Source organism: Papio anubis, chromosome X, assembly GCF_008728515.1.
Source record: "Papio anubis isolate 15944 chromosome X, Panubis1.0, whole genome shotgun sequence".
Lineage (NCBI taxonomy): Eukaryota > Metazoa > Chordata > Mammalia > Primates > Cercopithecidae > Papio > Papio anubis.
In genome coordinates, this window is record NC_044996.1 from 80,268,542 (window position 1) to 80,293,175 (window position 24,634).

Here is a 24,634-nt window from a genome sequence, read left to right on the forward strand (position 1 = left end):
AAGATACAATATTAAAAGCCATTCAACAGAATTCTTCTTTTCTTTTTAATTAAAAAAAATTGTTTTTCTTTTTTAGAGATAGGGTCTCACTATGTTGGCCAGGTTGGTCTTGAACCCTTGGCCTCAAGCAATCCTCCCACCTTGGCCTCCCAAGGTGCTAGGATTACAGGCCTGAGCCACTGCACCTGGCCTCAATAGAATTCTTAATTTCACTCATTTTTCATTCCAACCTCAAAATAGTACAACGATTCTTTACTCACTCTCTGTGGCCTCATTTTCTGCTTCATTTTATAATCACTTAATTCATTTAACGAATATTTACTGAATACCAACTACACACTACTCCATGCTACTTTTTCATGAACCTCAAGTCAGTGAGGGAAAAACAGCCAACCAAGTTCAGTAATATTGTGATCAGTACCATGGTAAGAAAGTAAAGGAGGCCAGGCACAGTGGTTCATGCCTATAATCCCAACAGTTTAGAAGACCAAGGCAGGATAACTGTTTGAGCCCAGGAGTTCAAGATCAGCATGGGCAACACAGTAAGACCCCATTTCTTTCTTTTTTTTTTTTTTTTTTTGAGACGGAGATTCGTTCTTTTAGTCCAGGCTGGAGTACAATGGCGTGGTCTCGGCTCCCTGCAACCTCCACTTCCCAGGTTCAAGTGATTCTCCTGCCTCAGCCTCCCAAGTAGCTGGGATTACAGGCATGCGCCACCACGCCCAGCTAATTTTGTATTTTTAGTAGAGACAGGGTCTCACCATGTTGGCCAGGCTGGTCTTGAACTCCTGACCTCAGGTGATCCACCTGCCTTGGCCTCCCAAAGTGCTGGGATTACAGGCATGAGCCACCGTGCCCGGCCGTGAGACCCCATTTCTACAAAAAATTTAAACTATTAGCTGGGTATCGTGGTGTGTGCTTGTTGTCCCAGCTACTCGGGAGGCTGAGGTAGAAGGACTGCTTGAGCCCAGGAGTTCAAGGCTACAGTGAGCTGTGATCTCACCACAGTACAGCCTGGGCAACAGAGCAAGACCCTGTCTTGGGGAAAAAAAAAGTAAAGGGGTACTATATGTACATAATGAAAGGAGAATTATCATCCAATCGAAACTTAGGGTGGAATGAGGGGAAAAGTCCAGGAAAGCTTCCCAGAGAAAATAACTTGTAGATGAGAGTCAAATGGCAGAGTGGAGAAAAAATATCTCCACAGAAGACATTACAGTTGCAAAATTCTGGAAGGGGAGAGAAATTTAGGAAACTGAATGAACTTCGGTATGGTTGGAGCTTAGAATATAAGACAGGAAGTGACAGAAGATGAAAGGAGGTCAGATTAATATGCAAGGTCAAAATCATGTGGAGTCTTATAAATCAGGTCAGTCTTTTTTCTAGAAGAAATGAAAATCCTGCCAGGCGCAGTGGCTCATGCCTGTAATCCCAGCACTTTTGGGAGGCCAAGGCACGAGGATCACTTAAGGTCAGGAGTTCGAGACCAGTCTGGTCAACATGGTGGAACCCCGTCTCTACTAAAAATACAAAAAACTAGCTGGGCATGGTGGCATGCAACTGTAATTTCAGCTACTTGAGAGGCTGAGGCAGGAGAATCGCAAGAATCGCGGGAACCCGGGAGGTGAAGGTTGCAGTGAGTCGAGGACCCGCCACCACTGCACTCCAGCCTGGGCAACAGAGCAAGACTCCGTCAAAAAAAAAAAAAAAAAAGAAAAAAACCATATCATATAAAGTACAGTATTTGATATATCACATCATTTTTTCTGGCATGAATAAAGCAAGAACATGAAATAGTATACTTTAAATGTGTACAGTTTATTGTATGTTAATTTTATCTCAATAAAGCTGTCTCTTTTAAAAGGATAAATGAAATGTATTAATGACTAATACAAACTAGTATAAAGCCTTACTTCATCATCAATCTTCATCTGGAAATCTTCCTCATTTTCTTCTTCTGGAGCAAAAAAGGATTTCTCACCATAGCCAGCATCCTGGAAGAGGACAGATCCATGCATAAATCAGTCAGTTAAAAAACACAAAGCACAAGTTTTTTTTTACTGAATACAAGTACAGAATACCAAAGCCTATTTTGCATAGATGGGTTCCATAAAGTCTTCACTATATCTAGCACCATGGTACATCCTTAAGCTATGAGAAGATACATTACCACATGCCAAAGAGCTTACTAGCTGATGTACAGATAGTTACAGCCCATAAGCAAGCTGAACAGAGATGCTCAATAACAGACTCATTAACTCAGTGGGACAGAGCTGTGCTGTCCCACCCCAGCTGGACCTTTTCTCTTTCGGCCTTGTAAGAATTCTGTGCTTCTCTAAACCACACATTCAGCACCATCATCATCTCTGCCTACCCGAGAGGCTGACAAGTACTTTCCTGCTTATATGCTTATCTTGCAAAGAAGAGATTAAAGTCACCCAGTCACCATTTTCAAAGCAAAACAATATGCCCAAAGTTCCTAGTTATGCCTTCCCACTGATATTCAGCTACACTGCAGTTTTTCTCCAGAACTCATGTACATAGGAAGTAATTTACACAAATTCAACTTTTTAGTAATTGGTAATAATCTAGTAACCATCCTCCCTAAGCCAGCGAGAGAGAGAGTCTTCTCTCTCATCTCTCTGGGGGGGAGGAAAAAAAAAAACCACAGGCATAAGTGGTGTCTGAGAGGAAGGTGTTCACCTTCAGTCGTTGCTCTGCAGCTATCATGCTATAATAAGCACAGCACTGCTCTGGTGACACCATAGCTCTGATCTCTTCTTCCGTTGGTAAACGAAAATCAGACTTAAGCACCCACCAGTTTGAATCCATCCCTGGAAAAGACATACACATAGAGAATGAGACCATTCTGAATTCCAAAGGCCCTGATATTTATTGACAGCAACAGGGACAGTAAACCAAAACTGTAACAGGCCTAGCCACAGTTGGTATGACTGGCCAAGAAAACCCCAGCTGCTAAGTTTCCTACAACTCATAGAAGATATCCAACAATCACATTAAACTTCCTGGCAGCCAAATTCAAAAAAGCAACCAGAGCGTTAGAAGATCTGCTACCGCCTTTCAACGGTCATCAATTTCTATTTTATTAACTATATGCTTATCCTTTAACTCAAAGCCATCAAAATTCTTTTCTTGGAAAAAGGCAGTCAAATAACTAGTCACAACGGATGACCTGTGCGTTTGAAGTCAGCGCAGAGCTTTAGCCTCTTCCGGATGCTGCTTTCTGAATGGGAAGGAAAGGCTTTTTTTATATCTTCCATTCGTATCCTCCGTGGCCGATCTTTTCCAGAAAAATTAAATAAAGCTCTCTTAACAAACCAAGTGTATTTTAGTTGGCAAAGAAAAGGATGAAAGTCCTCACTAGGGCCTCTTCCCTTGCTAAGCTCTAATGTATTTTCATCTTTCCTGATGCGCTCCCAAAACACACCCCACTTTTTGTGAGGCGGAGACTCACTCTGTCCTCAGGTGGTGCGGTGGCTGCTGCGCCCTCACTCCCAGGCTCCAGGTAGCTGGGACCATAGGTGTACACCACCACGCCCCAGCTAAATTTTTTTTTTTTTTTTTGGAGACCATTTCTCTTGTTGCCCAGGCTGGAGTGCAATGCTGCGATCTCGGCTCCTGCAACCTCACCTCCTGGTTCGAGATTTCCTGCCTCATTCCGAGGTGCTGGGATTATAGGCATGTGCCACCACACCTGGCTAATTTTCCCATTTTTAGTAGAGTCGGTTTTGCTCCATGTTGAGGTGAGGCTGGTCTCAGACTCCCCGACCTCAGGTGATCTGCCCGCCTTGGCCTCCCAAAGTGCTGGGATTACAGGTGTGAGTCACCGCGCCCGGCTAATTTTTGTATTTTTAGTAGAGATAGGGTTTCTGTATTTGGTCCAGGTTGGTCGAACTCTGACCTCAAGTGATCCATTCGCCTCGGCCTCCCAAAGTGCTGAGATTACAGCCGTGAGCGACGGTGCCCAACCCCAACATACCCTTTCTATATACAACCCAACCCCCTCCCTATCCTCCCATTCTTACCTGTAGAAAGTCTCGAATATGTGTATTGGCCCTTTTGGAGTTAGGCCCAGGAACTTCAAACAAGGGACACTGCTGGCCAACCACAAAAATATCCACTAATTCCCGAATATAGTATCCCTGTCTTGTCCGAATGATCAGGAAATCAGTTTCTGGCATCTTATGAAGATAAATTGGAGCACGAAAAAGGTTGTTCTCAAATGCCTAACAAAAGTAAAAACACAAAAATTATGTACAGAGTAGCCCCAGGAAATTCAGTCAACTGCTGAGAAAGAAAAATCAAGCTTATTGCTCTCCATCTTCATTATGCCATCTAAAGTCTATCCAGTAATACAAATAAATTAAAATATGGATTATCAAATGTGATTAAACAATTTTTCATCCACTATCTATCTACCTTTCAGAGTCAGTAGGGGAGAAAATACAGGAAGTGAATTCAGATGATGCTAGCTCTGCCATTACCTATATTATTTAACATGTCTATTTAAGCTTTTTAACAAGTCTATTTAAGCTATTTAACATATCTAAGCTTAGTTTTCCTCATCTACAAAACAGAGGTACTTAAAAATGCCTATACCTCACAGGACTGCTACGAAGATTACATATGAAAATCACTTAATAATGTACCAAGTATTACACTACTACTCTAGACCACAGTGTAGCCCGACACACAACAGGTGAGAGCAACATTTGTTGGATAAATTAGTGAACTAATTAAAAAATAAAACAACGCTGGGCACGGTGGCTCATGCCTGTAATCCCAGCATTATGGGAGGCCGAAGCGGGTAGATCACTTGACCTCAGGAGTTCAAGACCAGCCTGGGCAACATGACAAAATCCCATTTCTACAGAAAATACAATAATTAGCTGGATGTGGTGGCATGCACCTGTTGTCCCATCTACTTGGGAAGCTGAGGTGGGAGGATGGCTTGAGCCCAGGAGGCAGAAGTTGTAGTGAGCCAAGATCGTGCCACTGCACTCCAGCCTGGGTGACAGAGCCAGACCCTGTCTCCAAACAAACAAATCGTAAAACAACCAATGAGGTATAAAGAGTGCTAGACAGAACAGGCTGGAAAAAAAAAAAGGAAAACACAAGACAGTAGGGCAGAGGACAGCTGAACAGAAACATCTAAGCCAGTTTAAGTAGAGGCAAGATAGGGATCAACTGTCATAAGAAGCCTGAGACTAAGGAAAGCCTTCGCCGAAAATCAGAAGAGTAGACAGAAAGAGGGAAGAACATCACTGAGTGTGGAAAGAAAATTCTAAATGTGAAATACAGGCAGAAAAAGAATTACAGAATACAGAAAAAGATCTTTTTTTTTTTTTTTTGAGATGGAGTTTCGCTCTTGTTGCCCAGGCTGGAGTGCAATGGCGCGATCTCGGCTCACCGCAACCTCCGCCTCCTGGGTTCAAGTGATCCTCCTGCCTCAGCCTCCCAAGTAGCTGGGATTACAGGCATGTGCCACCACACCCGGTTAATTTTGTATTTTTAGTAGAAACAGAGTTTCTCCATGTTGGTCAGACTGGTCTCGAACTCCTGACCTCAGGTAATTCGCCCACCTCGGCCTCCCAAAGTGCTGGGATTACAGGCGTGAGCCACTGCACTCGGCCAGAAAAAGATCTTTAAGAGCCGGGCGCGGTGGCTCCTGCCTGTAATCCCAGCACTTTGGGAGGCCGAGGCGGGTGGATCACAAGGTCAGGAGATCAAGACCATCCTAGTTAACACTGTGAAACCCCGTCTCTACTAAAAATGCAAAAAATTAGCCGGGCGTGGTGGTGGGCGCCTGTAGTCCCAGCTACTTGGGAGGCTGAGGCAGGAGAACGACGTGAACCCGGAAGGCGGAGCTTGCAGTGAGCCAAGACCACGCCACTGCACTCCAGCCTGGGCGACTGAGCAAGACTCCGTCTCAAAAAAAAAAAAAAAGATCTTTAAGAGACTACAAAAGTAAACACAAAAGAAGAGGCTGAACTGGTAGAAAACCTCAACAGAAAGTTTCAGGGAAAGGAGAAGAACAATACAAAGATGATACTAAAAATCTGGTAGGCAATAGACTATGGATGTAAAGGATAAAGAAAAAAACTGAGTTTTGCAGACGTTTTAGGAGAGTAAAGGATAACAACAGTAGAATAAACTAGGTATAAGAGTAGGACAAATGGTTAAGATTGCCAAGAGAAATGAAATGGAGAAAAAAAAGATAGGACAGTGCTAGAGATTTTCCACATCATTTGTGGACCACCATACTTCCCCCCTTGAATATCTAAAAGCTGTTACAAGAGGGCCTCTTTACACCCATTAGAATAAAGGAGGAAAAAAAGGCATTTCACTATGGCTGGGGACTGCAGATGGCACAGTTCAGGTGTGGTTCAATATTCACAATAACCACAGCTAATATGATCAAAATGTTATCAATTTTATACACAAAAATTAAATATTCATAAATTATAGTAAATTCATCCTAGGTTGACTTCCTTATGCTTCCCAGACGTTACTGAGCTTACCAGTGTGTATTTTTAAAAACCTATTTTACATTTAGCCTAAGAACACCACAATTTACAGCCAGTTTTAAGAAAAAGATTTCTTTAAAACATTTTTGGATTATACTTATCTTCTTTGTACTTAATATTAAAGCATCTCAATCAACTAAAATTATAATAGTTCTTTCTGAGCTGACTGGCTCCTCATTTATCAATTTCCTTAGTTAACAGTAAAAACAGGAAAGAATTCCTCACCTGCAGTAATTGGCCAGGATGGAGAGAGCCCAGGAAAGGAGATGTATGGCAGTAAACAGTTTCCCCATATTTACAATCTGGTGCTCCAGGATCTTTTCCAGGTTTCTAAAAGGAACACAGAAGACCCAGTTATTAATCACAGAATATAATCAATAATCCTACACAATATGAGCATAGCACTTTACTAACACACGTTGAGTATCCCTCATCCAAATGTTTGTGACCAGAAGTGTTTTGGATTTTGGAATAGTTGCATTATACTTACCAGTTGGGCATCCCAAATCTAGAAATCCAATATGCTCCAATGAGTATTTCATTTGAGTATCATGTTAGTAGTGCTCAAAAAGTTTTGGATTTTTACTTCGAATTTTGAGGTTTGAGATGCTCAACATATTTTAACTACAAAACAGGTACCACTCCTTTCTCCCACGAAATTTATGGTATATGTTCACAGATTACCAGTAGATCTCTAACTACAGCTATGTTAATAACAAAAAGTTTGTATATAAGTTTGCAGTTTGTCTTATTACAGCTACGTTAATAACAAAAAGTTTGTACATAAAAGTTTATGGAAGCATAAGCAGAATTATGTGTGGAAAAAAATTCTCTGAGCAGAGACTCACCCGTTTATAATAGTTCTTTATCTTGGTTGCCATGCCAACCTGCATCATTAAGGGTCCATTTTCCTCACTATATTCTGCAAGAATAAGATCTCCATCTTTGCCTGTGAGGTCCTGAGGTGTGCGCATAAAAAACATCTCTCCACCACCTGAAGCTTGCCTCTCTTGTTCTCTCATCTGTCCAGAACAAAGAAAATACCATCTAGCTCCTGACAGGATAACTACTACACACAATGATGTTGTTCAATCTGAGACAAACACACCAAAAAGATTTTACCTATTTTTCAAACTACTGTAAAGTCCAAACAATAGTACAGTCAGCCCTCCATATCCATGTATGGTTCTGCATCCGTGAATTCAACCAACCATAGATAGAAAATATTCAGAAAATACAACTGCATCTGTGCTGAACAGGTACAGACTTGTCTTGTCATTATTCCCTAAACAATAACAGTGTAACAACCGTTCACATAGCATCTACATTGGAGTAGATATTATAAGTAATCTAGAGGTGATTTAAAGTATAGGAGAGGATGTGCATAGGCTATGTGCAAATATTATACTATTACATCAGAAACTGGAACATCTAAAGATTTTGGTATCCAGAGGAGGTCCTAGAACCAATCTCCCAGAGATACCTAAGGACTACTGTACTACGAACACTTATCCCACGTTGCTGTTTATATTTTGCCTTTTTTTTAACCTTTACCTTTCTATAGACTTTGCTGGATGGTTTTTGAAAGATGCAGTCATTGTGACACCTCACCTTTAAATATTTTCACAGCATCACCTAACAATAAAGACATTCTCCTAAATAAATAAAATAACATTCTATCACATCTGAGAAAGTAACCAACTCCCTGATAGAATCTAATATCTGGTACATTTCCCTAATTTATACCCCAATATCCTTTATAGCTGTTTTCTAACCAGAATTCAATTATACCTTGGCCTTTTTTTTGATGTGCTTTAGCAAAGGTTGGACTGAGTGGGGACCTGGCTGAGAGAGTGCACCAAATGAGTACTTTTTCAGAGGTGGGCGATGGAACTGCCGGAGTTTGATGGGCCCCATGTGGGTGGGAAAGAAGGGCTGCCGTAATTCCACAGCAGGAATTGAATGCTAAAACAGGAAATAGAAGGGTTAAAATTAGCTAATTCCAGCCTAAGCAAGATTTTCCCATATCCTCCGTCAGAACAAAGCCATGGGGTTCTCCTCTACCACAGAAAAGACACTATTTGTACCTGGATAATATTCCCTCCAAAGGTGCCTCGAAGACCCTGTTGCTTGGGGTAATAATACTCATCATTGGAGAGATTCCACGGATCTTTCACTTCTGGCTGAGACATGTTCTAATGATAGATAATCAAACAAATCTTGGTCAGACTATCCTTCTCTATTACCTTTGTTCCTCTAAACGCCAAGCCCCTTTTTTCTTCACACACCTGCTGTGGTTCCTCCTTGATGACTCCTGTTTTCCCTAAGAGAATTCGACTCTTCTTCAGAGATGATTCCTTCTTACTCTCCTTGGAGGGGGAGTTAGAGGTGGCCTCTTCCTTCTCATCAGGAATTTCTGAGAATAAAACAGAAATCACTTGAGTTGCTCTCCCTGAAGATTCACCTTTCCTACAGACAAGTATCCAGTTTTCTTCTTTTTTAAGGTAATGGATGTCCCAATGAAGTTCTTAACTAGATCTTTCATCCCACCCCAGGTAACTTCTAGTCCATGATTTACTAACTGAACTACATGCTTGACATCTCAAAGGTACTACTGACATTCCTACATGAGTTTTCCCTAGGGAATACACAAATTAAAAACTAACAGCTACAACTTTGCTCTCTCTGAAACTGCTATCTAGAAGTTTCCAGTCCATGATTCACTAACGGAACAAACTATGCTCCTGACATCTCAAAGTTGCAACTTTCCAATATTCCTACATGAGTGTTCCCTAAGCATATACACAAATAATATAAACTAACAGCCAAAACTTTGCTCTTTCAAGCCACTACCTATAAGTTTCTAGTCCTAATCTTCTCCAACCCTTCTGATTTCCTCCTGCCCGTTGACATTAACAGCAAGTTGTCAAAGGAGAAGGAACACTGGCCTCTGCCAGTAATATACCCAAAATGAGGTTCTCATCATTGGGATCAAGTGTCAAAACAGGAGGTTCCAACAGCCGGGGCATGGCCTGAGCATCCCAAATGATATTGTCCTCCCAGCGTCCATACACCAGATCCTCATTGTCAATGGGAAAAATGGAGTACCAAGGTTTGTCATCATCAAGGGTGGCTGCAAAACCTAGTCAAAGCGCAAGGAGGAAATAGTAACAGAGAAAACATTTATGCCCCTTTCAATCAAGATTCTGGCAAAGATTTTTTATGAGTAACATGAGTAATGTGAGTTACTCATGTGCCCACTGAAAAGGAACCTACACAGCGCATTTCTCACTTTAAAATAACGTTGCAGGCTGGGCGCGGTGGCTCACACCTGTAATCACAGCATTTTGGGAGGCCAAGGCAGGTGGATCACTTCAGGTCAGGAGTTCAAGACCAACCTGACCAATATGGAGAAACCCCATCTTTACAAAAAATACAAAAATTAGCTGGGTGTGGTGGCACATGCCTGTAATCCCAGCTACTCAGGAGGCTGAGGCAGGACAATCACTCAAACCTGGGAGGCAGAGGTTGCAGTGATCTGAGATCCTGCCATTGCACTCCAGCCTGGGCAACAAGAGTGAAATTCTGTCTCAAAAAATAAATAAAAATAAAACAATGTTGCAGTCAAAAATGTTCATTGCAACACTGTTTACAATAGTTGAAATTTAAATAACCTAAATGTTTAAGGAATTGCTTATAGTAAATGATATGGTAAAGTATGCTAACAATAAATGGTAATAAATTTTATTAACAAATGCAACATGTATCAGTAAATTATGAAACATTCATAATAATAATACACAACCCCATAAAGTGGGCAGAATGGAAAGGAAAAAACCTATTTCTTAGGTTTTAAAAATCAGACATTTTTGTATCCGGGTGCGGTGGCTCACGCCTGTAATCCCAGGACTTTAGGAGGCCAAGGCAGGCAGATCACTTGAGGTCAGGAGTTCAAGACCAGCCTGGCCAACCTGGTAAAACCCCATCTCTACTAAAAATAACAAAAATTATCTGAGCACAGTGGTGCACACCTATAATTCCAGCTACTCGGGAGGCTGAGGCACAAGAATCACTTCAACCTGGGAGGCGGATGTTGCAGTGAGCCAAGATCGCGCCAACACATTCCACCCTGGGCAACAGAGACTGCTTTCTCAAAAAAAAAAAAATTTTGTTTTTCCTCCAAAATGTAGAAGTAATCCAGCTATGTTTATGCAGTCTGCTTTTTTTCATTTACACTAATAGGATATCATATATGTTGTTTCATATCTTCTTTCCATTTAAAATGAGTTTCTCAAGCCAGGTGTGGTGGTGTGCACCTGAAGTCTCGGCTACTTGAGAGGCTGAGGCAGGAGGATCACCTGAGCTCAGGAGTCCAGCCTGAGCAACATAACAAGACTCTACCTCTACAAAAAAATAATAATTTAATTAAAATAAAATGAATGAGTTTCCCATGTCATTAAACATTTTTATAAAGAACACAATAATATTTATGTGGCTGGGTTGGGTGGCTCTTGCTTGTAATCTCAGCACTCTGGGAGGCCGAGGCAGGAAGATCGCTTGAGTCCAGGAGTTTGAAACTAGTCTGGGCAACAAAGTGAGGCCCTGTCTCAATAATAAATAATAAAAAATGAAAGAGAGAAAAATATTTATTAAGTGAAAAGCACAGTACACAAAAACTGTACATATAGAAATGAGCTCAACTACATACACACAGAGAACACTGAAAATACACCAAAAATTAACAGTTGATAATCTCCAGATAGATTACCAGTGACTTTTTTAACACTATACTGTATTTTCAAAGTGTTTTACATGAATCATGGCATACCTTAAAAAAAAACACACAAACCTATTTAAGGAGAAAAAAAGGAAACTAGAATTCTAAATACAAAGGGACTTGGGAAACAAAAATATACTATAAAGTACTGTTATAGTTCAGAAAGACCTTTAACTTCAGGCCAGGTGTGGTGGCTCATACCTGTAATTCCAGCACTTTGGGAGGCTGAGGCGGGTGGATCACCTGAGGTCGGGAGTTCGAGACCAGCCTGACCAACATGGAGAAACTCCGTCTCTACTAAAAATACAAAAATTAGTCAGGCATGGTGGTACATGCCTGTAATCCCAGCCACTCCAGAGGCCGAGGCAGGAGAATCACTTGAACCCGGGAGGCGGAGGTTGCGGTGAGCCGAGATTGCACCATTGCACACCATCCTGGGCAACAAGAGCGAAACTCTCTCTCAAAAAAAAAAAAAAAAAAAAAAAAAAAAAAAAAAAAAAAAAAAAAAAAAACAAAGCTAAGCCCACTTATGGTGACTAAGATTAAGGGCAGTATATGCTGGACACAGCTAGCACAGCAGCACACCTTGCTGAACATTGTAAGCCATCGCATTCCTAGTCATGCTAGAAGGAAGCCAGCCTGCTAGGCTTGCACGCTGAGGTTTTGTCCCTTTGTGTTTGACATCCTCCCCATCCCAGATGATATCATCCTCCCAATGCAGCTGTGTCACCATCAGGAAGTTTTCATCAGCCAGAAGATCAGTGCCATTGTTTTCCTCAAGTTTCCTAAATTCCTGGGTAAGTAGGGAAGAAAAAACACACCCTTGATTGGTCACTGGTCAAAGTTTACACTCCAAATTCCACATTAGAGATACAGACACATCGTAAGTGGTCCTTTACTTGAAACAACCACTTGATAACAGGAATATTTGCCTCTTCCCACTCCTAGTCTGGCACAGCACTCACTTCACAAACAGAATCCTTAGTATAAGACCTAGCTACCAGGGTGATATACCATACCAAATAAAAGGCTGAGACACCTCAATCTCCCACTAAAGAAACCCCACCCAATATCTCCCAAATTAAAAAGTAAAGTTAGTAAAAGTAATAGGACCTGAATACACTGATTCCTTTCTTACATACCAGTGTTGCTCACCTCTATCATTCTAGATTTTATCACAGGTTCATGTTCTGTCTTTCTCAGTTTGAAGCCATAGTCAAACCCACTGCCATCTTCAGGGACACCCAGCATATCGTACCACAGTCGGGCAGGCCCATAACGCCACTCAGCCACTCTTGGCTTGGTATCTGTCACTTTATCTATATCTCCAGTTGACTGGGAAAATTTGGACTCCACAGGAGCCATCATTGTGATCTGTAACAGAAAAAAGAAGTAGAGCAGGGAGAATTTCCTGATCCCAGCTGTCCTAAGGCTATAGAGAGTTAACAGTCAGGAGGGGAACTTAGACAAACTGAGGATGATTTACCTGGAGTTAGAATGTAAACAATGGAGATGTATCATAGCACATTCCGCCTATCGATCAAACCTTATTCAGCAGCATATCACCATCTACCCCTCTCATCCCCGCCTACCCCACCAAACATTTTTCTTTTACAATAGGGAAGGGGCAGCTGCTGAGATTGAACCCATGATTACTTATTGAGAATTAGCACAGAATTCTATCTGCTATGGTGTTATTTACAATTTAAACATAAACTAGAGAGAATTCATTGAATTCATTTGTTCCTCTCATAAGCCTTAATCTCAGGTCTCCATTTTGCCTACTTCATCATCAGAGAGACACTGCTCTGGAGGTGGTGGTGGAGCGTAGTCGTAGTTCCACAAAGACTTCTGGCTGACTTCTGATTCTACTGAGCATTCCACCTCCTGGATCTGCTCTTCTTGTATCAGCTCACGGTGCTTCTTCTTCCTCTTTCTCCGAGCACTCCGCCAAACAGATGGGACATTCTTCCCTGGTCCAAAAAGACGTAGGAAGCGTAACACCTAGAACACAGAATACATTACTATGACAGAGACTCAAAGTCAGATAGGAAAACAGCAGCATCTGGGCCTAAAAACGCCCTTGAGAGATCTATTCAAATGCGGAGGAGAAATAAAGGAGTGTTGCATTCAGACTTACAACATCTAACAAGAAAGTAAAGAAGCGTTCCTTAATAATTTGGACTAGTTCTTTTAAGGTAACAGGGAAATTTCCAATGAGAACAGCACAAATCACATTTACTATCAATATATACAACTTCAAAAAAAAGACCTAATACAGTGTGAAGAACTCTTACATAGCCAATAGTATGTCACTGAGTAAGGAAACCCTTAGGTCTATTCCATACTCAGCATCTTAACAACGAAACTCATTATTTGGAAGAGGTCGGTGGTTTGCAATCTGGGCATTCTCCATACAATGTACCTTTCCAGGTCGAAATTCTGGAAAAAGTTCTGTGACACTTGGCAACAGCTTGGTGGCATCATGTTGCATAATCCCAGCCAATGGAAGGGTCAGCTTTCCATCCTCAGATTCTGCCTGTGTTGCTTCCTGAGATCCCATCTCAGATTCTGAGTCAGAGGAACTACTGAAGTCCACTTTCTCTGAGGCCAAAGAGGAAGGGGCAATGATGGAGGGCAAGATGATGCCTTCCCCATTTTCAGACACTGCAACAAGGAAGAGAAACCCCTTTGGCATGTAACTGTGAATATATTTCCTCGAATTCCGCAAACACCCACTTTAGGCTATACACATGGCTCAATGCCAGGATATAGGCCCAAGCACCCAAATCATAATACTAGTATGCAACCCAGAAAACTCTTCTAACTCGTTATCTCCCATCATCCCCCAACTCACCACGTACCTGGTACCCTAGGGTTGTGATGAGAAAACAAACACTATTACTAGGTTTACTACTTTCGGTGTTTTTTTTTTTTGAGACGAGTCTTGCTCTGCCGCAGAGGCTGGAGTGCAGTGGTGAGATCTCAGCTCACTGAAACCTCTATCTCCCAGGTTCAAGTGATTCTCCTGCCTCAGCCTCCTGAGTAGCTGGGATTACAGTCATGCGCCACCACGGCTGGCTAAATTCTTGTATTTTTAGTAGAGACGGGGTTTCACCGTCTTGGCCAGGCTGGTCTCGAACTCCTGACCTCAAATGATCTGCCCGTCTCCACCTCGCAAAGCGCTTGGATTACAGGTGTGAGCCACCACGCCTGGCCCTACTTTCTGTTAAGTAACCAATATCGTAACCAATGTTGTGACCAATAGCAAAATTATGTAATACTTTATACCACTCAGGTAGTCCTAGTTCAGAGACCCATGAGCTGGAAAATCTTTTTAAGCCCACAGGACAACATTAAGATTCTTTGGCATAAAGAAGATCTATGAAACAGCTGACATTTAGCAGACTGTTAAAAAGAAATGGCTTAAAACTCCAACAGGAAGAATTTAGGTAAATGCAAGCCTCAACATACAGGTCAATCAAACACACTGCTCTTCCCCAATTTTCAAGCCTAGGACAGTTACTGTTACAGGAATAGGTAAGATAAACACTGAAGACTCTACCAGCCTTTGAAATCTCTGAATATCTGGTAGTTGACACTATCTGATTTATCAACATTCCAGGGCACCTTCCTTATTTAACCACTTCACTGAAAATAAAGCCATCTAAACAAGTAGTTTCTAAATACCAGTATACAGATCAGCTGTATCATAAATTACTTAAGAAACTCTTTAAAATTCTTGGGTTCGGCAGGGCGCAGTGGATCACACCTGTAATCCCAGCACTTTGTAAGGCCAAGGCAAGAGGATCACTTGAGGTCAGGAGTTCCAGCCCCTACTCTAGAGGCTGAGGCACAAGAATTACTTGAACCCGGGAGGCAGAGGTTGCAGTGAGCCAAGATCGTGCTACTGCACTCCAACCTGGGCAACACAGCAAGACTCTTTCTCAAAAAAAAAAAATTAATTAATTTAATTTAATTCCTGGACTCTACCCAAGATCTTCTGAATCAGGTTCAAGGGGTGAAAGTCAGGTATTGGTGTTTTTTTGCTTTTTTTTTTAAAGACTCTAAGTGATTCTGATGGGTAACCAGATTTGAGAACCACTGACTAAACTACTATATATTGAGCACGTTAAAATACTGTGGCCAAATGTTTTAAAACTTCCCTTTAATACAAAAATTTGAGATTGTATGAATTATTTCTAGAAGTTTTGTCCTTTCGTACAAGCTTAAGTTTGTCCCTTATGTGTGAGCCACAAGACTGGACTTATGAATGGAAACTTGCTCCTAACACAAAAGTAGACAATCTCTACTTACCACCGGTAACAGCATCCTGGTCCTTATCCTTCTTCATTGGTCCCGGGGGTGGAGGTGGAGGAGGCATCAACTTGCAATCAATGTCTTCACAATCAGCATCATAGTCATCTTCATCATAATCTAATAAAACCAAGAACGTGATCTCCTCAATATCCAAAATATTACACAACTGCCTTAAGCTTCCTTGCCACTCAATTTTTTGTTTTTTTTAAGATGGAGTCTCACTCTGTTGCGCAGGCTGGAGTACAGTGGCACAATCTCAGCTCACTGTAACCTCCACCTCCCGAGTCCAAGTGATTCTCCTGCCTCAGCCTCCTGAGTAGATGGGATTATAGGCATGCGCCACCACGCCTGGCTAATTTTTGTATTTTTAGTAGAGACAGGGTTTCATCATGTTGGTCAGGCTGGTCTCGAACTCCTGACCTCGTGATCTGCCCGCCTCGGCCTCCCGAAGTGCTGGGACTACAGGGCCACTCAATAATTTAAAGCACTCCATGAAGCACTATCCGTATCCCTTAAGAACACACAAGTGAAAAAAGCAAGGTGAGGGCCAGGCATGACGGCTCACACCTGTAATCCCAGCACTTTGGGAGGCCAAGATGGGCAGATGGCTTGAGCCCAGAATTTTAAGACCAGCCTAAACAACATGGAGAAACCCCATCTCCACAAAAAATACAAAAATTAGCTACGCATGGTGACACATGCCTGTAGTACTAGCTACTCAGGAGGCTGGGGTGGAGGTACAGTTTGAGCCTGGGAGGTCAAGGCATTGACGAGCAGTAATCGTGTGACAGAGCAAGACCATGCCTCAAAGTATTTTACATATATATATCTGAAACATAGCTTTAGCCTTTAGAAAGAGATGACGTCAAGGTGCAAGTCAATTGCTATAACATGAATAATACCTCATACAAGACATGATGGCTGGGCACGGTGGCTCACACCAGCACTTTGGGAGGCTGAGGTGGGCAGATCACCTGAGGTCAGGAGTTCCGAGACCAGCCTGGCCAACATGATGAAACCCCATCTTTGTCAAATACACAAAAATTAGCCAGGAGTGGTGGCATGTGCCTATAATCCCAGCTACTCAGGAGGCCGAGGCACAAGAATCACTTGAACTGGGAGGTGAAGGTTGCAGTAAACCGAGGTTGCGCCACTGCACTCCAGCCTGGGCGACAGAGTGAAACTGTGTCTCAAAAAAATAAACAAACAAATAAATAATCATACAACATATGAAAGAGCTTCCAAGAGCTGTTTGAAACCTTTGCTCCTTTCCTGACCATATCTTTTTTAGAATTTTCATACTGGGCCGGGCACAGTGGCTCGCACCTATAATTGCCAGCACTTTGGGAATCTTCTCCCTGTCAGTTTCCCGTAAGACTGGTGTTTCTTCTCATCTCTCAAATGAGAGATGACACAGTTTTTCTATCTATTATCTGCAGTTTATTACTCTTTTCATGGCCCTTTAGCCACTGGCATCACTCAAGATTTCGTCCTGAAGACTCTGCTTTTATTCCCCTGCACATTCCCTATTCCCTTTCTCAAGAATCACCTTCGCCTGGATTAAACCCAAATATACACATGCGGACTTAATTTACCTCCTCGGGCTGGGCACGGTGGCTCACGCCTGTAATCCCAGCACTTTGGGAGGCCGAGGCAGGTGGATCATGAGGTCAGGAGATCGAGACCATCCTGGCTAACACGGTGAAACCCCATCTCTATTAAAAATACAAAAATTAGCTGGGCGCAATGGCAGGCGCCTGTAGTCCCAGCTACTCGGGAGGCTGAGGCAGGAGAATCGCTTGAACACAGGTGGCAGAGGTTGCAGTGAGCCAAGATCGCGCCACTGCACTCCAGCCTGGGTGACAGAGGGAGACTCTTGTCTCAAAAAAAAAAAAAAAAAAAATTTACCTCCTCTACAATTCCACAACTCTTCTGCTTCCTAAAGAATCTTTCTACTCAGATATTTAACAACTGTACCTTATAAAACACTGAAATATCCTTTATCTCTTTTAAATCCCCTATCAACATCACATCCACATGCATTTTCCCAGCTTATGACTTTAGTCCACTGTCTCCTTCATCAATCTCGTGACCCCCAATATACACTTGTCCAGTTGATCATTACAAACAGTAAGTGTAGGGCCAGCGAGGTGGCTCACACCTGTAATCCCAGCACTTTGGGAGGCTGAGGCAGGCAGATTGCCTGAGTTCAGGAGTTCAAGACCAGCCTAGGCAACATGGTGAAACCCAGTCTCTACTAAAATTCAAAAAATTAGCTGGGAGAGGTGGCACGGGCCTGTAGTCACAGCTACTCAGGAGGCTGAGACAGGATAATCGCTTGAACCCAGGAGGTAGAGGTTACAGTGAGCCCTGCCTGTGCCACTGCACTCCAGCCTGGGCGACAGAGCAAGACTCCGTCTCAAAAAAAAAAAAAAAGCATAGCAACTTCCTACTATAAAACTTCCATTATGTGCCAGGCATTTCTAGATGTTTTATGTATAATCCTCCCAGTAACACTTCACAACAGGAATTATCCTGAGATATGGAAGAGACTGAATTTTAAGTGACAAAATCACAATACAAGCCTGGTTTAACAACAAAGCCTACACTCTTTCCAACACAATTCCTCACTCACCAAGCCCTGTATTTTATTTATTTACTTATTTATTTTTTTGGAGACAGGGGTCATGCTCTGTTGCCCAGGCTAGAGCAGAGGCTTGATCATAGTTCACTGCAACCTCCAACTCCTAGGCTCAAGTTATCTTCCCGCCACAGCCTCCTGAGTAGCTGGGACTATAGGCAACCAAGTCCTATGATACTTTATCAGTATCTTCTAACTTTGACCCTAGCTATCTTTTTTTTTTTTGAGGCGGAGTTTCGCTCTTGTCCCCCAGGCTGGAGTGCAGTGGCATGATCTCGGTTCACTGCAACCTTCGCCTCCCGGGTTCAAGCGATTCTTCTGTCTCAGCCTCCCAAGTAGCTGGGATTACAGAAGTGTGCCACCACAGCCGGCTAATTTTTGCATCTTTAGTACAGACGGGGTATCACCATGTTGGTCAGGCTGGACTTGAACTCCTGACCTCAAGTTATCCATTCTCCTCGGCCTCCCAAAGTGCTGGGATTATAGGCGTGAGCCACCACGCCCGGCCTGACCCTAGCTATCATTTTCTACAATTGTCACCCTACTTCAGACCTTAATAACTTTACATCTCTAGCCTGCAAGAACAGCCTCCAAGTTGATGTGACATTCACTCTTTTACTAATCAAAACCCCATAGCGACAAGTATCACTCTTCTAAAGCATCACAAAGCGAAGCCTCTAAGACTGTAAACTAGCAAAGCAGAAAAAATGGAAAGTCAACTAATATTGACAAGAGCATTTACCATTATACTATGTGCTTTCACATCATGTGATAAACTTAAATTCTCACAAAACTATTATTAATGTAACTATTATCACCTTTACTACTGACAAGAAAACAGAGGGATTATTACAAATGAGAAATCCAAGGCTCAGAGATTGAGCAACATGCTCACAGTCACACTAAATATGGAGTTGGAATTTGAATCTATGACACTCTAAGCCTAGGACACTTTGACTCCAAAGTCCTTTTCTTTTCATTATACCATCCTGCCTCTCACTCAACAGTCTATGATGGTTTACAATTCCTTATGTCATCAAATCCCAAGTAACACATACATAAAGGTACTGTGAAATTGCTCTATTCTTGGTTCTTGCTATTTGGCAGCATGTTTTCTACTCCTTTCAAGAAAACCTACTGGCTAATTCCCCCCTCTACACACATGACTTGCTTATTTCTAAATATCTCCAAAACTTTAAACAAGCCATGTTTTCAAACCAAAATGAACTGCTGCTCCTTCTCCACCAAACCTTGCCTCACTTTCAAAATTCTACTCAAAATTCACCTCCATGAAAGCTTTATTAGCAATCTACATCCACTTCCAATTATTCCCAAGAAGCACCCTTGTAAATCAAGCCACACAAAGGAGCCAATGCCAAGGAAGGAAAAAGCTAAGGGTATAGGTGAAGGCACCCCTAGAGGACAAGAGAACTTAGAAATGAGCATCCCAGAGTACTGAGATTCTATCAAATGTAGCATCCTCCTTTTCCAGGAAGTTAGCTCATAAAACTCACCTAGGGAAACTCCCAGCCTTTTCCTTACCATCCCTAGTCAAGACAACAAACACAAACCTGGAAATTATAACTTCTACTGAAAATAATAACTGCCACCATCTCCCCTCAGTCAGAGTGCTCAAAAATGACAGCTATTGACTTACCTATTCTGGCAGCCCATCAAAACTAAATATAACACTCTATATACAGAAACATGAGCTCATAGTTGGTTCGCCTTACTATGAATAATTGTTCTGCATTTATTTATGTCATCTTCCCCACAAGATAACAATATCCTTAAAGGCAGGGCTTATATCTTCTATTTTTCATGGGTTAATTTTCGTATATGCAGTAGAGTTAATTCTTTTCATATAAGCAGCACTCAAATCCATAAGCTGTCCCGAAAAAATTAAGTTCAAGTATTTATCAAGGTTTTATTCACATTTATCAGCAGCCTGAAATCTAGTTTGAAGAGGTAGACAATGAATAAATAAGGAGCAACTTCATATAAAACTTTCAAGCAGGCCGGGCAGGGTGGCTCACACCTGTAATCCCAACACTTTGGGAGGCAAAGGTGGGTGGATCACCTGAGATCAGGAGTTCGAGACCAGCCTGGCCAACATGGCAAAACCTCATCTCCACTAAAAACACAAGAAAAATTAGCTGGGAGTGGTGGCGCGCACCTGTAGTCCCAGCTACTGGGGAGGCTGAGGTGGGAGAATCACTTGAACCCGGTAGGTGGATGTTACAGTGAGGCAAGATTGCGCCACTGCACTCCAGCCTTGGTGACAGAGAGAGGCTCCGTCAGGGGCGTGGCAGGGGCAGTTTCAGGCAGTGAGAGGTAGAACAGGGCAGTGCAAAGAATGAACTATAAAGAACTGTGGACCAATAGCTCTAGATTCCAGACCACTAAATTGAATTCCTCAAGTTCCGAAAATGGACTTCATTATCTTTTGAGACAGCGTTTAGCTCTTGCCGCACAGGCTGGAATGCAGCAGCGTCATTTTGGCTCACTGTAACCTCCCCCTCCCTGGGTTCAAGCGATTCTCATGCCTCAGCCTCCCAAGTAGCTGGGACTACAGACGCACGCCACCATGCCCAGCTAACTTTTGTACTTTTAGTAGAGAAGGGCTTTCTCCATGTTGGCCAGGCTGGTCTCGAACTCCTGGCCTCACATTATCTGCCCACTTGGGACTCCCAAAGTGCTGGGTTTACAAAGGCCTGAGCCACCACACCCAGCCAACTTATCTTCGAAACACACTGCCTAGGCCGGGTGTGGTGGCTCACACCTGTAATCCCAGCACTTTGGGAGGCCAAGGCGGGGTGATCACGAGGTCAGGAGATGGAGACCATCCTGGCTAACACGGTGAAACCCTATCTCTACCAAAAATAAAAATAAAAATAAAAATAAAAATTAGCTGGGCAAGGTGGTGGGCGCCTGTAGTCCCAGATACTGAGGAGGCAAAGGCAGGAAAATGGCATGAACCCAGGAGGCGGAGCTTGATCTCAGCTCACTGTAACCTCCGCCTCCGGTTTGAAGCAATTCTCCTGTCTCAGCCTCCCGAGTAGCTGGGATTACAGGCATGTAATCCCACACCTGGCCAATTTTCTTCTATTTTTAGTAGAGAAGGGGTTTCACCATGTTGGCCAGACAGGTTTCGAACTCCTGACCTCAAATGACCATGCTCCCCTACAGGCGTGAGCCACCGCACCCTGCGTAAACAATGAACTTGATACTTGCTTGCAAATACGTTTTTTTCTTCTCTGGTATAAGGTGCTACATTATAGAATCAGAACAAGATGCTACATTGTAGAATCAGAACCTCAGACCTAGAAGGTAAAGTCAGTAAGTGGAAGGAGTCTTAAGATTTATTTGTAACCTCTAGTAGAAAAGGAAAATTTGAACTTTAGAGAACTTTATAATAAAGTGTGGAATTTTATCAAAAGTAATACAATTAGCTAGTAGTAGACTCTGACTAATTTAACTCAGTTCATTACACGTTGTTTGAGCACTTGTTATGTACTCTAAACTGACAGGAAGTGTGTTTCTTTTTATTTTGAGACGGAGTCTCGCTCTGTCACCCAGGCTGGAGTCTAGTGGCACGATGTAGGCTCACTGCAACCTCCGCCTGCCGGTTTGAAGCAATTCTCCTGCCTCAGCCTCCCGAGTACCTGGTATTACAGTCCATGTGCCACCACGCCTGGCTAATTTTGTATTTTTAGTAGACCGAGTTTCTCCATGTTTGTCAGGCTTGTCTCAAACTCCCGACCTCAGGTAGGTAATACGCCCGCCTCGGTCTCCCAAAGTGCTGGCATGAGCCACCGCGTCCTGCCTTAGTTCACTGTTTATGTATGACCTTGCATCCCTCTTGAACTATCAATTCCTTCAGGGCAAAAACTGAATTTGTTTCATAGTTTCCAACTTTGAAGTGCATCTCACAAACCCCTGCAGGTATTCAAATACCAGATGACAAGGAAGCTACTTGTCATTAACCAAGAATTCATGACTGAACAGTATGAGGAATAACCACGAGTACAGTTAACACTGGCCAGAACAAAAAAAGATAGCAGCTACTTGGAACTCAGCTGACAAAGGGAGAGGAGCAAAGCAAAGGCATAGAGAGCAGGAACAATGGCAGAAAGCAGGCATGGAAACCAGAGCCCAAACTGGACTATACAGCAGGATAATGCACTGGAATGTTCAAGCTAATACACCAAAGAATCACCTGAGTGGCAAAGGGGCTGCAAGCTCCCCATTGTCTGCTGGTATCTTCGGCTTTCATCTTCTGCCACCTCGTTGATGTCTGAATAGTCCACAGCATCTTCCGTACTCCTAATCCACCCTATGAAAAAGCAGGGAGAATCGCAACAACAGTAAGTGACCCTCACTCCCTCAGGTAATTCCCATTTAAAAGTACATGTACAGGCTGGATGTGGTGGCTCACGCCTATAATCCCAGCACTTTGGGGGCCGAGGCGGGCGGATCACCTCAGGTCAGGAGTTCGAGACCACTCTGACCACTATGATGAAACCCTGTCTCTACTAAAAATACAAAAATTAGCTGGGCGTGGTGGCGCACGCCTGTAGTCCCAGCTACTTGGGAGGCTCAGACAGGAGAAATGCTTGAACCCGGGTGGCGGAGGTTGCAGTCAGCCGAGATCGCCCCACTGCACTCCAACCTGGGAGACAGAGCAAAACTCCATCTTACACACACACAAAAGTACATATATAGTAGGTGGCTAGCCTCCTCCCCCACCTACTCCTCACAACCCAGACTTCACCTTCATCATTTACCAAGGCACCGTCAGTCCCGGTCAATTCTTCATTTGCCGTGAGTTCAGTGATCAGGCTGCCCAGCCCCAAAGCCCCCAAGCCTGCCAAGTGCTTCTTACACTCCTGAAAAAGGGACAGCACCAGAGTCGAAGACAACAACTAAACCTACGATTCCCACACCAGAAAGGCTTATTTCCCTGGTCGACAACAAAGTCACAAATCCACATGAAAAATGACTGTGCAGTGTGCCAAAAGGAGTAACACGTTCAAGAACTGCAATATCTATCTACCAAACTTCGCATCGATCAGATCTTTATTAAAGCACCACAGCCAACTGCATCGCCTACACTTTAAAATATAACACTACAAGAGAAGACGAATCAAAGAACTACCAAGACTGAACGAATGGAACAGTTGTTCTCGGAACCAGGGCCAAGGCAGGGAGATGAGTGGGATTGGAGGCGGCGAGACGGGGCTCGTTCGGGCCAAGTTTCGCATGGGCCTGTGGCACAGTAGGGGCCACAGCGGCCGACAGCTTCACCCCTCAAGAAAACGGGCCTAAGCGAAGGCGGGGTAGTTTCACGAGGGCGCAGGACACTATTTCACGGATGTCAGTGAAGACGCTGGGAGAACCACCTATAAGGCGCACTGGGACCAGGAGGCCCGCCTGGGTGCTGAGAATACCCCATTGACCTAAGCCTGGGGCCAGAACCAAACGAGCGGGGGGCAGGTCCTGTCCAGTCCTCTGGCTCTATAGAGCCATCTCAGCCTAGCGATGTCAGAGGGGCAGGAAGTGTCAAGAATCTCCAAGCAGGTTACGGGTGGGAAGCCATCTCATTAGGCAAAACAAGCATGTGTCCTACTGCCTGGTCGGCAGAGCACTAGCTCCAAAGCCACCATTCCCTACGCCCCTGGCCCCGGGCCCGCCTCGCGCTCTCTTCTGCCCACCCTCCCCCAGAACTGATCACTCCCACGCGACGCTGCTCCCGCACCCACGAGGGCGGGACCCTCCTCCCCGGCGTTAACTGCGCCCAGTTCTCGCTGCCTGAGCACCCTCTGCTTTCCTCCCTGCACCTCCTTCCTCTGCTTAGCCGCACCCTCCCCAGCCCTACCCCCACGCCCACCCCCTCACATCATCCAAGACGCTTTCCCCCTCCAGCTGCCCGGCTCCATTGATGTTGCCAAAGAGGAAACCCGCTAAAGAAAATGGGCCGCCTCCAGCGGAATCTTCGTCGCTGTCCGTGTCTGACATGATGGCGGCAGCAGTGATGGTACCTGCTGCCCGCAGCAGCAAATCGCAGCCGGGTCCCATAGACCGGAAATAAAACAACAGTCGCACAGAAGTGACTTACTGAGCTCCCTTACCCTACCAGCCTCTACCGGAAGCTGAATAAAGGTGGGGAGGGGAAGGGTGGGGAAGGGAGGGGAAGGGAGAGGAGGGAAGGGGGAAGGGGGGCGATGGGAGGGAGGAGGGGGAGGGGGGAAAAACCCGGAAAGACCGGCTATCCTAAGAGAAAGAAGTAACTACTTTACTAACGGCTTTTGATTCGACGCTACGGGATCAGGAGGATGGATACGTGGA

The 24,634-nt window shown here is 43.7% G+C and overlaps 1 protein-coding gene across 1 annotated transcript in view; it reads right to left on the reverse strand.

Annotated features, from left to right (window-relative positions):
* Positions 1 to 24,398, reverse strand: part of TAF1 (TATA-box binding protein associated factor 1) — a 97,198-nt gene extending 72,800 nt beyond the window's left edge. Inside the window, 18 exon segments of the mRNA XM_031660477.1 lie at positions 1,914 to 1,994; positions 2,704 to 2,834; positions 3,194 to 3,329; positions 4,047 to 4,247; positions 6,774 to 6,878; positions 7,397 to 7,570; positions 8,340 to 8,513; positions 8,636 to 8,743; positions 8,837 to 8,964; positions 9,514 to 9,690; positions 11,911 to 12,118; positions 12,481 to 12,699; positions 13,111 to 13,329; positions 13,751 to 13,992; positions 15,643 to 15,762; positions 22,506 to 22,622; positions 23,061 to 23,175; positions 24,185 to 24,398. Coding sequence (XP_031516337.1) covers positions 1,914 to 1,994; positions 2,704 to 2,834; positions 3,194 to 3,329; positions 4,047 to 4,247; positions 6,774 to 6,878; positions 7,397 to 7,570; positions 8,340 to 8,513; positions 8,636 to 8,743; positions 8,837 to 8,964; positions 9,514 to 9,690; positions 11,911 to 12,118; positions 12,481 to 12,699; positions 13,111 to 13,329; positions 13,751 to 13,992; positions 15,643 to 15,762; positions 22,506 to 22,622; positions 23,061 to 23,175; positions 24,185 to 24,364 — 2,835 coding nt within the window. The 5' untranslated portion in view covers positions 24,365 to 24,398.
* Between the last annotated feature and the right edge of the window lie 236 nt (positions 24,399 to 24,634).